Source organism: Melanaphis sacchari, unplaced genomic scaffold (genome assembly GCF_002803265.2).
Source record: "Melanaphis sacchari strain LSU unplaced genomic scaffold, SCAv2.0 Contig60_pilon_pilon, whole genome shotgun sequence".
In the NCBI taxonomy this organism is placed as follows: domain Eukaryota; kingdom Metazoa; phylum Arthropoda; class Insecta; order Hemiptera; family Aphididae; genus Melanaphis; species Melanaphis sacchari.
The window spans coordinates 136,657-151,410 of record NW_020271429.1 but is presented as its reverse complement, the minus strand read 5'-3'; the positions used below and the strand labels follow the sequence as shown (position 1 = coordinate 151,410).

Below are 14,754 nucleotides of genomic sequence, written 5' to 3'. Positions count from 1 at the left end.
CGCGCGCCACGTGAAGACGGCGCGGATATTATGATTTCGTACGGAAACGGAACGAACGATATCATCGCCGCGCGACGGCGATGCCGCGCCGCGGGTGCCGGTGCGTACGTCGCGCGACGAGGTTTTGCGCGGGACGCGAACCTCGCTCGTCGCGGTCACGTTGCCGGCACTGCGGCGGCCGCGCTTCAGGTGCTGCCACCACCCGCGCCGCCGCCGCCGCCGTCGTCGTCGACGCACGGTCTCCGACTCGCCCGTGCGGCCGCGTACGACGGCGGTGCACCGCGACCCCGCCGCCGGTGCGCCGACATGGCGCGCGCGTACGCCGATCTACGGCGCTATTATCTCTGGCCGCGGCGGGACGCACGTCGCCGTCTCATTGTTTCTTCCGTGTACGCAAATACGATAATATCGTATCGGTGGCACGGAAATAATATCGTTTACGCATACTATCGTATTACCATCAGACGTAAGTACGATCGTACGCACGCACACACCACTCTAGGGCGTCTGGCCGCGCGCGCACTGCGGACGATATTCGGCGGCATTCGCGCGCTGGCCCGAAGCACCTTCCCCACTGCGCGCGAACGCTTTGAGCCCTGCGCGCCTCCGTGTCACCGCCGTCGCCCGCTCACCACCACCCGCGGCGGCGGCGGCGGCGGCGACGGCGACGACACCGCCGACCGCCGTACACTTTTTCCCAATCGAAAATCACATCAGCAACGCAGCGCTTTTTAATTTTAAATTTTTTTCACTCCAATGGTTCATCGAACGTAATTACGGTGGATAATCTAATCAAAAAAAGGCGCTGCAACAGCGATATCGACGCCGCAATGGCCGGTAAGTGGTTTTCGTAACGTTTTCACCGCCGTCTCACCTCACTCGCCTCGCCGCCGTCACCGCGTACGCCGTTTACTTCTTTTCGTCGCCGTCGACAACAACCCCGGGCGGCACCTCCGCGACGTTATCGCAAGCTTTTCCGCCTAGCGCGACTCAAGCACCATCGCCGCCGCCGCGTTTTTCGCCCGATCGCGCCGTCGTCGCATCGCCGTTGCGACTACGCAACCATCGCCGCGTCGTACGTGTGTGCCGTCGTTCGCCAACGTGACGGACGAGACAAGGCCAATACCCGCATTCTGTGATTGTCACGTTTTTCCGCCGCCGCCGCTGCCGTCGACACTTCTGCGCGCCAACGTTTCTAGGTCACACGTTCGCTCGCGCACATGAGACTATCCGCTGCTCCGCTGCCGACCACAATGACTGACGACGCAGAGAACGGTAAGATGGCACCGCATAATATCCTATCGTTGTCTGTCCGTCCAACGGTGCCACCGCGATGCAGTCGTCCGGCCTTACCGTCTTGGTGTCCGATACCTAGCACGACATCAGCTGACCCATGGTCTTCTATACCGTGTGCCCGTAACGTTCCTCAGCTCTGTACCGCTCGCGTTTTATTTATTCTCACTTTCACTCGTGTCTGTGTAGTAGATCCTTTAAAACTGCACCTCTGTGTATGGTGAACATTGTTTGAAACCACCACTCGACACTATCTACCTCTTTGACATTCCCGTGGGTTAGATGCACACATCAAATACCTTTTAAACATGTTTTTCATCCGCAAAGTATAGTCAGCCTTCATTACGTAATCTTCTATTTGAGTACGTCTTGCAATAAGTCAACGATATGTTTCATTTCGATGAAATTTACGATAACTTGCCACTTTTGGATAATACAATTCAAAATCTTAGTAAAGTTGAACACTCTTATCACTAAGTAATACCTTTAAAATGAATTCATCATTAACATAAACAAATATCTAAAACAAAGCAAGTTAACCATTGTATCAGAAGTGCATTTTTTGTTATGCCTAAATGTACATTGTTTATAATATATTCTTTAACCTAAAAATATAACAATTTCATAATCAAATATTTATTTTTAATGTTTTGATGAAGTTTATTGGCATCTGTATTTTATTTGTAAATAATTATAACAGATGCTGCTTGTACCTATATTACTTTACAACAATTTTACTATTAATCTGCCAATTTTTAAATCGTGTATTTATTTGTCATAGGAAACGGTGAGATTCAATGGTGTTTCTCACAAGTTAAAGGCACGTTGGAAGATGATGTTACCGAAGGTAAATGTATTAAATGTAAATTATTTATCAGTTATAGTTTCTCATAACTATTTTCTTAACAGCCGATTTAATTTCCTGTGTGGAGTTTAACCATGATGGAGAATTATTGGCGACTGGTGACAAAGGCGGTCGAGTAGTAATATTTCAACGGGATCCAATGGTCAGTAAATTAATAACATTTTGGATTAGCTATCTAATTAATCAATATTTATTAAAACTATTACTTTCAACCCATAATTTAAAATACCTTTTGCTATTTTTAAAAAGTTCTAATCTTGTCCCATTAATTCTGTTACCATAACTTGATTATTTTTGTGCAATAAACTTTCAGAAGTTCCTTTTAGAATTTGGATCTAAAGAAGCCGCCATAAATATTCTCTATTTTAATCTGCTGTACAACTATGATCGATTAAAATTCTTAATACAATATGAAACCAGGTATTAATCTAATTTAATATGTGAAATAGATGAAAACGGATTTGAAATTTGAATATATTTTCAAAAATAAAAATATTTAGACTAATTAATTTTTTTTTTTTTTTTATTATTCTTTGATTAGGTATAAATTTACAAATGTAATATTTGTCACATAAAATACCAATATTAAAAATATGAGTGATTTCACTTCATATCTGTTTTTGTATAATTTACAAAATAAATCAAATTAAACAAAATCTGAATTCATACTTAAATAAAATAAATAATAATAAAGAAGTGTTGCACTTAAATATCCTGTATATGATGGTAAGGAATTAAAATGATTTTTAATTATAAAAAATAAAAGTTTGGCTTTTTCAAGGTTGTAATATTTTGTTTATTATTTAGTTATTCTAGTCATAGTAATAATGTATTTAACATTACAGAGTAAAACATGTATTCCGAGACGAGGGGACTATACTGTATATAGTACGTTCCAAAGTCACGAACCTGAATTTGATTATCTTAAGAGTTTAGAAATAGAAGAAAAAATTAATAAAATTAGGTGGCTCAGACGTAAAAATCAAGCTCATTTTCTATTATCTACTAATGGTAATATTGTAAAAACATTATTGATTGTTATTTTATTTTTATTAATTTGTATTTGTGTATTAATCTAGACAAAACCATAAAGTTGTGGAAAGTGTCTGAAAAAGATAAGAAAATTGAAGGATATAATACTAAAGAAGACAGTGGTATTATGAGGGATCCAATGAATATTACTTCCTTGAGGGTATGTTATATTACTTTTTGCTATTTTAATTTAAATGCTTTACAATTGTATTCATGTACTTATAATTTTCATTTTTATCAATTTGTATAATAGTATTAAGTCTTGATTTCTTATATGTAAAAAAAATAATTTGCAGGTACCTGTGTTAAAATCAATGGAATTAATGGTTGAAGCTTCTCCAAGAAGAGTATTCGCCAATGCTCATACTTACCATATTAACTCAATCAGTGTTAATTCTGATCAAGAAACCTATCTGTCAGCTGATGACCTAAGAATAAATTTATGGAATTTAGAAATCACTGATCAGAGTTTCAGTATCCTTTTACATTTATTTTCTATTTAATTCTATAATTTTTAAATAAGAAGTATAAGTGTTTTTCCTTAGTGTAAAAAATTAATAGATATTGTTGATATTAAGCCAACTAACATGGAAGAGCTCACTGAAGTTATAACAGCAGCTGAATTTCATCCGCTGGAATGCAACTTATTTGTATACAGTAGTAGCAAGGGTACAATTCGTCTATGTGATATGCGATCTTCAGCATTATGTGATAAGCATGCTAAATGTTAGTGTCTGAAATAACGATATTAAAATGTAAAAACTTGTACAATAACTTTATTATTTTTGTATAGTATTTGAAGAACAAGATGATCCAACAACGAGAAGTTTCTTTTCTGAAATTATATCTAGTATATCTGACGTAAAAATTTCCAATTCTGGTCGTTACATGATGTCTAGAGATTATATGACTATTAAGGTTTGGGATTTACATATGGAAACTAAACCAATTGAAACATATCCCGTATGTATACATTTTATTAATTTATTTTATCAATACTAACATTTTATTATAAATAATAATTTTTAGGTGCACGAGTACTTGCGACCTAAACTATGTTCGTTGTATGAAAACGATTGTATTTTCGATAAATTTGAATGCTGTTGGTCAGGCACTGATCAATATATTATGACTGGTGCTTACAATAATTTCTTCCGAATGTTTGATCGGGCAGCTAAACGAGATGTTACATTAGAAGCTTCTAAAGAAATTGCTAAGCCTAAGACAGTATTGAAACCTAGAAAAGTAAGTACCTAATATTTTTAAATGGTTAACACAACTTTATGTGTTCTAATTTAATTCTTATTTCAAAATTAGGTGTGTATAGGAAATAAACGTAAAAAAGACGAGATTAGTGTTGATTGTTTAGATTTTAATAAAAAAATTCTTCACACTGCATGGCATCCAAATGAAAATATCGTTGCTGTTGCGGCCACCAATAACTTGTATTTGTTCCAAGATAAATTGTAGCCTTAGCTCTGACTACCGCTTTCATTATCTTTAAAGTATGTTAATTTACTATTGTAAATACACCTCATATACTTATATGTATTATTTATTTTTAGTGTCTTAACAAGATGGGATTCTGATTGCGGATTAACAAAATGTATAAGAAAATACACACAGTGTTGAGCCTCTATGGCAGAGGATAAGATTCTGGTATCTTATTTTATTCAACAATAGTTATTGTGCAAAAAAATAATCTCTCGGAATCCCCCATTTGGATAATATTGCTCGGCTCGTTTTATACACCATTTTTTTTTTTTAATTCCCTTTTCCCAAAATTTATTTCTATTAGTTTACAGTTCTCTAATGAGGAATTGCCTTCTTTTTATATATATTTAATAATTATAAATTAACATACAATTTTTTTTAGAGTAAAAATTACTTCTGTATAACTTTTCTACAAAAAATATTTAATAATGTTTAGTGGCGAGCCCAAACATTCAATTTAATTATATATATATAAAAAAAAAATTGTACCAATGATGCGTAGATTATGCGATCATTTATATATTTATTTATTTTTATGTACATACCAATGTTTTTTATGATAATAGTTAATGTGTAAGGTTACAAAAACTCGTGAAGAGTGAAGGTCAAACACAAATGAAAAAAATCAAAGAAAATATATTTTCTATTATTTTGTTTCTTGTTTGGACTTTGCCGAGCACCATTGATGGACGGATATAAATTTGTTGAAAATCAAATTAAATTTAATACACGTAAACTAATTATTAAAAAAAAATGTGTACAATAACTTAAAAAGATGATAAAAAGAAGCCTCGCATCTGTTTTTGATGGGTGATAACGGCTATTGTTGTTTTCTCTTTTTATTTTTACAAATGCTAAAATTATTTTTACGCCCGTGAATTTTATTTTCTGTACCTATTTATTGATAATAATAATAATAAGTATTAATTGACTCGAATTAGATTATTATATTTATTATTCACATTCTGATATATATTATTATTATTATTGATATTAATATTATTTGAATATGTGTGCACATACAATATCTTCATACCTGGGATCTATATTAAATTTGAACAATATTTAATTGTAATGAACAACTTAGTGGTTTAATTAAATTAAGGTAAAGTTACTGTTTTTTCATCAATTTAATTGACATGAAAAATATTAAATTTATTATTCAAATACAATCTGACGATATAAATTAATCAATTTTCACTGTTGCTCTTTATTTTACATGAAAATCAACAATGATATTAAAATTTTTGTCATTGTTATAGTTCACTGTGATAAAATATATTAAAACTTGTCTAGTGAACGATATCTTGCACCCGTGGTTCTATAACAAATAGAAAATAGGAAATGAGTTTAAAAAATCAAGTAGTACATAATTTAAAAACAATTTTAATTATCCTTATTGGCATTCACTAAAACAAATTGGTAATTATTAATTGGTACAAGGCCAAAGTTAAAGACTTAATTTTTCGATTGCGGTGATGCTTCACATAACAATATTATGTCGAACAAAAACTACTAAACCACGTTTTGAATTTTCAATTGATAAAACAATGAGCGATAAGTACCCGTTACGAATTAGGCTTAATTTACCTATACATGCGATTGTGTAAAACCCATTACCATCGCACAACTATATTTGTAAAATGTAATTACCGATGTTCTCTCAAAGTACTTAACAATTACGATTTGGGTTCATTGCCCTTTCACCTAAAATAGTAAAAAAAAAAAAAAAAATATTTTAATAAATTCTCTCAAAAACACGGTAACCTATATTTTGTACGGTTGGTATTATTGTTAGTGTTATCGTCGTGGATGCCGGAATTCAAGATGGTACAGTATGAGCCGCAGTTGAAAAAAACGTCTTTTAAACTTTTAATACATTATTTTTATCAACCTCATTCGCGATCTATCTTAATTGAATTGAGTTGTACCTTTTGTTCCAAAGTAAATTAGCTTAAGTTTAATTATTATGAAAAATGTGCCTACGTTTAAATAATTGTTCCGAAACTTATGTAATCAAAATAACACTTGATCCACACTACTTTGTCGTCACCTTCAAATATTTTTTTTTTATTTTATAGTTCATTATTATACCAAACTATATTTATTCTAATATTGGTTTAGCCCTAATTGATTTTGTAATTTATAGCAATGGATTTTTATTAAACGATAAATTATTTTCTATTTTGAAATGGCTGTTATTTTGATGTTTAGTTGAAACGATCGATTATAGGAATAAAATTAATTTGTTATAACTTATAAGTGTTATAACAATTTACCTATGTTATTTATCACTGATTAAGGTAAACACTGATCATTACAAAACAGTTTTGACTTGGTTAACAGATTAAAATGTAAATTTTTAAACGGACTAAATGTTTTGCTTCTATACTCTATAAGAAGGGAGTAAAGAATTGTTTTTTTAAATATCAAAAATAAATCGGTACAATTTCTTTTTAGTTATTATCTATTAAAAACTCGAAGAAAAGCACATTATTTTTCAATCAAATTTGTTCAAAGCTTACTACTTATATAAATTCATGTAGGCATATAATTTATAATATATTATAAACAATTTACTCGTACGACTTACGAACGTAATAGTTCGTGTCTATCATTTTGTTCGCATTATTTGTAATAATATGATTTTATTAATTAGCCCTGCAATATAGATTAAGTTAATCAAATTATCAAACCAGATCTAAATTACTAAGTATATATTATCTAGATTGATTTATATCCTACTAAAGTTCTATGAACTGTTAAAGGCCTTTTAACAAAACTACACTTAGGTATATTGTGTATATTATAGGTAAAATCTTATACGTACAGTTATAATACTTTGGAGGAGGCGAACTACAAAGAATGTTTTTCTTAACTAAGAATTATTTAATTTTTCATTTATGTTATTAAAACAAAATGCTCCAGAAATTTTTTTCACGGCACCTGAAGATTCGAGTTCCTAATATTTAGACGCTGAGTAATGTCTAATTTTTCAACAACATAAACATTTGGTAATATAATTATAAAAAAAATGATAATTTATAAATATTTGTACATATTGTTACGTTAAATTTCAAATTATAGATTAATCGCTAATAAAATAGTAAAGAGTTAACGGATATAATACCAACGGAATTACGGAACACGACAGGCGACATCATTGCTACATTGCATAGTTTTTTCTTGAAAAGAACGTAATAAATGTTATATTTTATACTAGCTAATTATAATTAAAATGGTAAAAACAAGAACCAATCCAAAAAAATCATTAAAAATTAGATTCTAATATTCTATTAAATTATGTCGCAACTGTACAAGTATGTCGTGAAAAATAAAATTTTTTCATATAATAAATCTTAAAAATTAAAATTTACAATAAAAAAAAAACGGGATCAATACGGGATAGACTTGAATGAGCAAGGCAAAATGTCGTATTACTTTTGTTGGAACTATATTATTGATAGGACTTTTTATCGTGATATTGTTGAGCCACAACAGTTTTATTATTCTTATTATATTTATTCGTAAAAGTTATTTATTTATTACCATATTGTTGAACGGAAACAGTGCAACACGTTTTCAAAATAACATTGTTATTGTTATGTACCGTTGTTACTATATTCTTATTTTTTGTATATTACTAGAGTACACAAAAACGTAAGCGGCTATGACCTACATAAATGTCATACACACAGACACAATTCACTCATAAAGTTTATCATTATTTTTTACTTAGTTATGCAGACCTTTACACTATACTGATGATAGTCTTCAAAGGTTCTCACACATAAATACACTATATTTTATATAAATAATCTATTTAGATCAATGTTACACGCACAAAGATATTTGGTCGGCCACTGACGTCGGTGAACACAGCTTAGTCCTTGTTAACGTCGATTATGTTGGGTTCCTAGACGACGTCAATCGAAAAAACGTTACGTACTTATGTAGTTATGTGAAACGATTTTTACACACACTTTGTTATAACATAATATGTTCTACCAATAAACAACAATGCATTATTTTAAAATAATATGATAAAAATTGCATAATATTATATGTAGGTACTCTTGCGCAGCACGCGAAAACTGTTTGTGGACAACAGTTAGTAAGTGTCATCGAACAACTGATTATCGATAAAATGAAAAACAAATACAAAATACTTATGTACATATTATACATGTCATTAAAATAGCATATGACATACAATAAATTAAATACTTACGTATAATGAACATGTCAATAAAATCCACAACAATATTATCTGAAAAAGGTCGCGACGAGATTAAATTATACACATACCAACGTGTTAATATAACAACAACCTGCAGGTGTACTTACCACCTACGTTTTATGTATCGAAAACGACGTTATACTGAAACTGTTTTACAGTTAAACGAAACACAAGGACTTAACTTATAAGACGAGTAGGTACAACGTAATAGCGAAACAACGTTTAACGAGGACTATTGCACATTTGCACACATTAAAAGTTATACTTTTTAGAAAATAATATTATTATAATAATAATTATCATTTTCTTTTGGCGAATATAATGTACACCGTGTTCGTGTCCATGAACATCCGAGTCTAGTTATAAATAATTATAAATTTATCACGAGTCCTCGACACTTCTTCCGCCGCCAAATCAAAGTTACGCGAAGAGACCAAAAATACATTTTCAATCTTTTCCTAATAAAAATAAAAAATGTCTAAATTTTCTTTACGACTACATTTCACGCCACGACCGTTGAACAAAATAGCTTAGTTTTGAATTACTCACAACACTTCTTACCCGGTAAAATGTCGTAAAGTACAAAAATACATTTAGAGACAAACATCAATAGCCAACGCCAGCATACTTCAATGGACAATGATAAAAAAGAATTTAATCGATAATAAAAATTAATTTTTCTCACTTAAATAAAACACTCCATTTCCGTAAAAATCAAATCTAATTTTGAAATTCACACTAAATTCCTTACCCCGCTAAATCAAAATTACAGAAAGTTGACAGGAATGTGTTTATCAAGCAAGCATCTTCCTAAAAAAAAGTAAGATCTTTTAAATTTTTTATGACGTTATTAGTGTTATTACACGCCACACCCTTGAATATGACAGTTTAGTGTTAACATTTACATAATACTCCTTCTCGTAAAATTAAAAATACGTGATATAGATACCGCTAGCTATAGATATCGCCGTCACGCATCGAAAATAAAAATGTATTCAAGTGCGGGTGCTCTGGTGTCCATTAAATGTCAAGTGGGTCATTGTTATAGGTGTGTTAAATTTAAATTCAATGAAATAGTATACATAAAAGATGATAAAGTTATCTATTTTATTAATTTTTATCGAAATTATTGCATTTTTATATTATTATTATTAGCATTGGGTTATTTTTAAATACAAAATGTAATAATCTATTTCTGTAAATACCACGAAACAGTAAAAATAGATAATATCTTAAAATGTCATTGCATATAGTTAAATTCATAGCAATAAAATATACATAAAAGTTTCAAGTACTCATAATTTAATTTTTAACAAAATAATTGGCATGGTTATTTACCGTTAAAATGCGTAATTTTGTTCATAATTGTTGAACTTCTTCAAATGTCTACGAAAAATGTAATGTTCTTCTATATTTTTTAGAATTTTAAGTATCATTATGAAATACGAGGAATTTTTTATTACATATTCAAATTTTAACTATAAAAACAAAAGATTTTATAGATTTTTACTACAAAACACTTATAGTTTGTAATTTTCGTCGATGAATGATGAATTTCAAAATTTTAACTTTAAATGGTTATAAAAAAATATTTCGACTATAATTGTCGACATTTCATAATTAGAAACTGAATAACTTATTAAGAATTTTGTATTCAATTTCCAAGCATTTTTACTCATTTATCAATTCTTTATCGTCATCTACTTGCAAAAATAAAATAAAACACTAAAAAAATCGACAATTTCAACTCTTAATAAAAAAGTTTAAGATATTTTGAATATTGCACCATGTATAGAAAATAACAGATAAACACTTAGTGAAAATTTCAAGTTTTTGCAGCTATTCTTTTTTAAATCATAATAAAATAAATAAATACATTTTTTTTAAACTAATTAAGCTCAAAAATTCCTATTTTTTATTTCTAGTTATAAAAAAAGTACAGTGAATTTTTATTTTTAATCCCTTAAAGTACCAACCAGATCCAATTTTTTAACGACTAACAAAAACCTCCCTTAAAGTTTAAAATTAAAAAAAATCTTTCAAATGTCCAAAAGGCGATAACAGAAAACAAAAATAACATAGACATTGTTATAAGATCAATACATTCATCGCTTTGTTCAGAATCTAACATTAGTTTATTTGAGTAAAAATTGACTTTAAAAAAAAATTTTTCTTACGAATATAAAGCACACTCGTGAACATTCAAACTAAATACTATAAATTTTAAAATTCACACGAAACTATCCTTCTCCTGTAAAATCATAAACATAATATAATATTAAGTGGCGATAAATATTTATTTTCATTACCTACTCGTCCATAAAAAATGTAAAAATAAACATATTCAACATTTTTTTTAACGAATATATCATACGCTATTTAAACTATTAATTTAAAAATTCACACAATAGTAATTTTCTTTAAAATAACTTCAAATGAAAAATATAAGGAAACGGTCATCAATAGGTTTCACGTGTATAAAACTATATCTATTATAATTTGTAATTGAAATTTAATACAAATAGTTTCTCAAAAATAGTTATCATGCTAAAACCAAAAAAAGAAAGAAAGATAATAAGCCACATTTTTTTTATAAATATTTGATTTTTAATTTGGATGAAATTATATAATATTTAAACGATGAATAACTTATTTTGGTATTATTCATAAATATTATTTGTGAAGACTTAAAATATTTACGTATAGATTAATTAATTAAAATTTAGTATAAAGTTAAGTTATAAATTATGTATGATATAAATATATATATATATATATATTACTATAATAATTAAATATTAATGATATAATAACTAATAATTATAATGTTTTTGTAAAAAATAAATCAGTCATAACCTAATATAATTAACATTAATAAGATATTGTTACCTAATCAGAGAATTTTCTGATTGACAATCTTCTCGTTTTTCATTTTCAGGCTCCAAAGGTTATTATTATTAAAATAATAATATTCAATTAAAAATTCGTTTTCAACAATAGTTCACCAGAGTCAGCATATTTTGTAGGTAAAATGTATTATTTTTTTAAGGTTTTAATACAAACATTTAGTGAAAGTTTCAAATATCTGCGGTTATTCTCTTTTGAATCACACAAAAAAAAAAAATAATAAATAAATACATTTTTTCGGAAACAAGCAAAAATCGTTTTACACTTCAACAAATCAACGGACCAATTAAACGACTGTTATGCATTAGTTAAAGTCTTTATGCCAAAATATTAACGAACAGTAACACTATAGTGTAATGTTTCAAATTTTGGGTAAGCAATGAGCATACCGTGTCAAATACGTCTCCCGTGATGCAATCCATGACGATGTTATATCGAATGCATCACCCTACAGCATTGTAGTCCGCGCGATGATTATTATTGTTGCCTATAGTGCGTCAGCCGTCATCTGCAGTAGTGGTCGTAAATGCATTCCAACGTTGTGTATCCTCGTTCGCTTCTCATCCGTGTTTTCGATGGACATGGGCCGGATTGATTTATTTCTTTCAGTCTGTCACTGGTTGCGACGAACGGATTACGATCAAACAAAAATTTTACAAAATAAATAAGTATTGCGTCAGTTGCTACTTCAACATGCTAAGTACCTGCTAAGAACTATTCATATTTTATGTTAGTATTTTATGGAGAATATCGCAATGTGTTTATAACCGTGAATCGCTATAAACTGTAAAACTCGTTTAATGAGCGTTTATACACATGTAAGTATGCGTATATGGTATATGTGTGTGTGTGTGTGTGTGTGTTTGTGTGTGTATGTGTATAATTAAAGAAATCGTTTAAAAAATTAAATAACTGCAATCAAAATATAAAAATGTAAATTAACTTAAGAATAATATACAAAAGAAATTAGCGAGAGGTGTTGCTGTACGATAATAATCTAATAAATTATCGAAAAATAAATAAATAGGTACAATAAGATAAATAAGAATTGTAATGATCGTTCAAAACAATAATAATATAATAATATTATATTATTAATATAGATTTTATTCTGAACTATCGATAATCAACAACAATATAATATGGATAATAAAATAAAATGTTAAATTAGTAACTCATCAATGGTAAGTATAGTAGTAATAGTACATACAAGAATAGTCAGCACAAAACATACAATTTAAATATTACAATTTACTTTATTCCGAATAAATATTCTTCACAAAAATAATATATAAATATGTATTATAGGTAAATTGGAGTAGATTTATAATAAGCAACTAACACACTTGTGAGAATAATCTGAGTAAATATAATAATATCTAAACAATTTAAAGGTTAAAGCCAAACTAATGATCGAATACATCAAATAAAACAATGGAAAAAAATATCGAAAAAATAAATTGATATTAACAAAAAGGAGCCAAGTAAACCAGCTATTACATGTTTTTCCAATTATTGTCCATTAATCATTTTATGTGTTTTTAAGTACAAAAAAATGTTATGAAAGTTCTAAAAACAAGCTTATAAATTTCCAAGACCATCGTATGTTATATTTAAATTATAATGATAATTTCTATAATTTAGACGTTTACTAGGAAAGGCCTTAAAAAAAACCATGTTTTTGAATCATTCACATGTAATAATATGTATTTTTAGCTTAAAGTCAAGTTAAAAGAATGACTTGTTAGTTGTTTAGTGTTTGATGCTTATTTTATTAGCAAAATCTTTTCTTTTTTGAATTTTGTAGATAAAGTATAGAAAATATCTTACAGTATATAATATACAAACTAAGAGATAAATAAACAAATAATAAATATTATAGAATTTATAATATTTGCAACCCTCTCTGGTAAGCTAAGAGCTTACAGTGATGGAAGGTTTTTAAAAAAATTCATAAAATACTGAAAATAAAAATAATAATAATAATAAATAGTCATTCAATTTATGAACTATAAAAATATTGTAATGATATGCTCACACATCATAATTTATTGTACATTTTATTATTTAATTAAATAAATAACGGTAAAGTTGTCGCACGCAGATAGCCCTCAATAAAAACCAATAATCCCTATTAATCACTGATGAGAGAAATGATTTACATTGTTTGGTCACGTGGGAACTCACACGTTATTGTGACAATATGGCGCAAAGCGTGTGATCTATTTTCGTGTGTCGCCAGAGACAAGGGATGGTATAATGAGGCTCTCCATCGTCGGGAAGAAAGCCGATTTCTCTAAAGACGCGAAGGCCTTGGTTGGAGCCGCCTGCGACCCAGGCTGCTTTGACCACGTCGTCTTCTCTCGCCAGTGCATGAGCACCGACAAAATTACAAGTGCAGGCGCACCAGACAAGCAAGCAAGAGCTCTACTCAAAACCCACCATACGAGTACACTTCACACCACAAGATTCTGCGAGCGACAGCTTAACTTCTTTTTTTATAAGTTAAATCAGAGTTGTTTTTCTTATTTAAACTTAAGTTTTTCTTAAGTCGTATCGTAACTTGTGTCACCTTGCATCTTTCTCCGAGGAACGTACTACAAGTATTCACTGCCGCGAACCAAGTAAGGTGCATGCCCAAAATACTTATTGTTAGCACAGATTCTTTTACCATCTAATAATTTACATAACGGTGTATTTGATCATATTCTCAAATCACGATCTCGAGAACCCTCCGAAGAACAGGAAGAAGGTAATAACACGAGAACAAGTACTTTTAATAATTTTTAATACCGGACTTACATACAGGCTTGTGTCCTTTGTGTCAGTCCGGCCACTTCTCCCATTACTTATTAACTTTATTTTTAACTATTTTATATTTATTTTTATTTCTCTTATTTTTGTGTTATTACACTATTGACTT

The 14,754-nt window shown here is 30.2% G+C and overlaps 1 protein-coding gene across 4 annotated transcripts in view; it reads left to right on the top strand.

The window, feature by feature from the left end:
- LOC112600064 (protein phosphatase PP2A 55 kDa regulatory subunit) overlaps nt 1-5,420 on the top strand; it is a 78,056-nt gene extending 72,636 nt beyond the window's left edge. Inside the window, exons 2-11 of one of the 4 annotated variants that reach the window (XM_025347209.1) lie at nt 2,075-2,140; nt 2,203-2,300; nt 3,004-3,169; nt 3,238-3,350; nt 3,487-3,664; nt 3,752-3,916; nt 3,984-4,153; nt 4,220-4,435; nt 4,508-4,695; nt 4,756-5,420. In XM_025347209.1, the coding sequence (XP_025202994.1) occupies nt 2,075-2,140; nt 2,203-2,300; nt 3,004-3,169; nt 3,238-3,350; nt 3,487-3,664; nt 3,752-3,916; nt 3,984-4,153; nt 4,220-4,435; nt 4,508-4,660 (1,325 nt within the window). In that variant the 3' untranslated portion in view covers nt 4,661-4,695; nt 4,756-5,420. The other 3 variants (XM_025347212.1, XM_025347211.1, XM_025347210.1) reach the window with 3 other exon arrangements.
- The last annotated feature ends 9,334 nt before the right edge of the window (nt 5,421-14,754 follow it).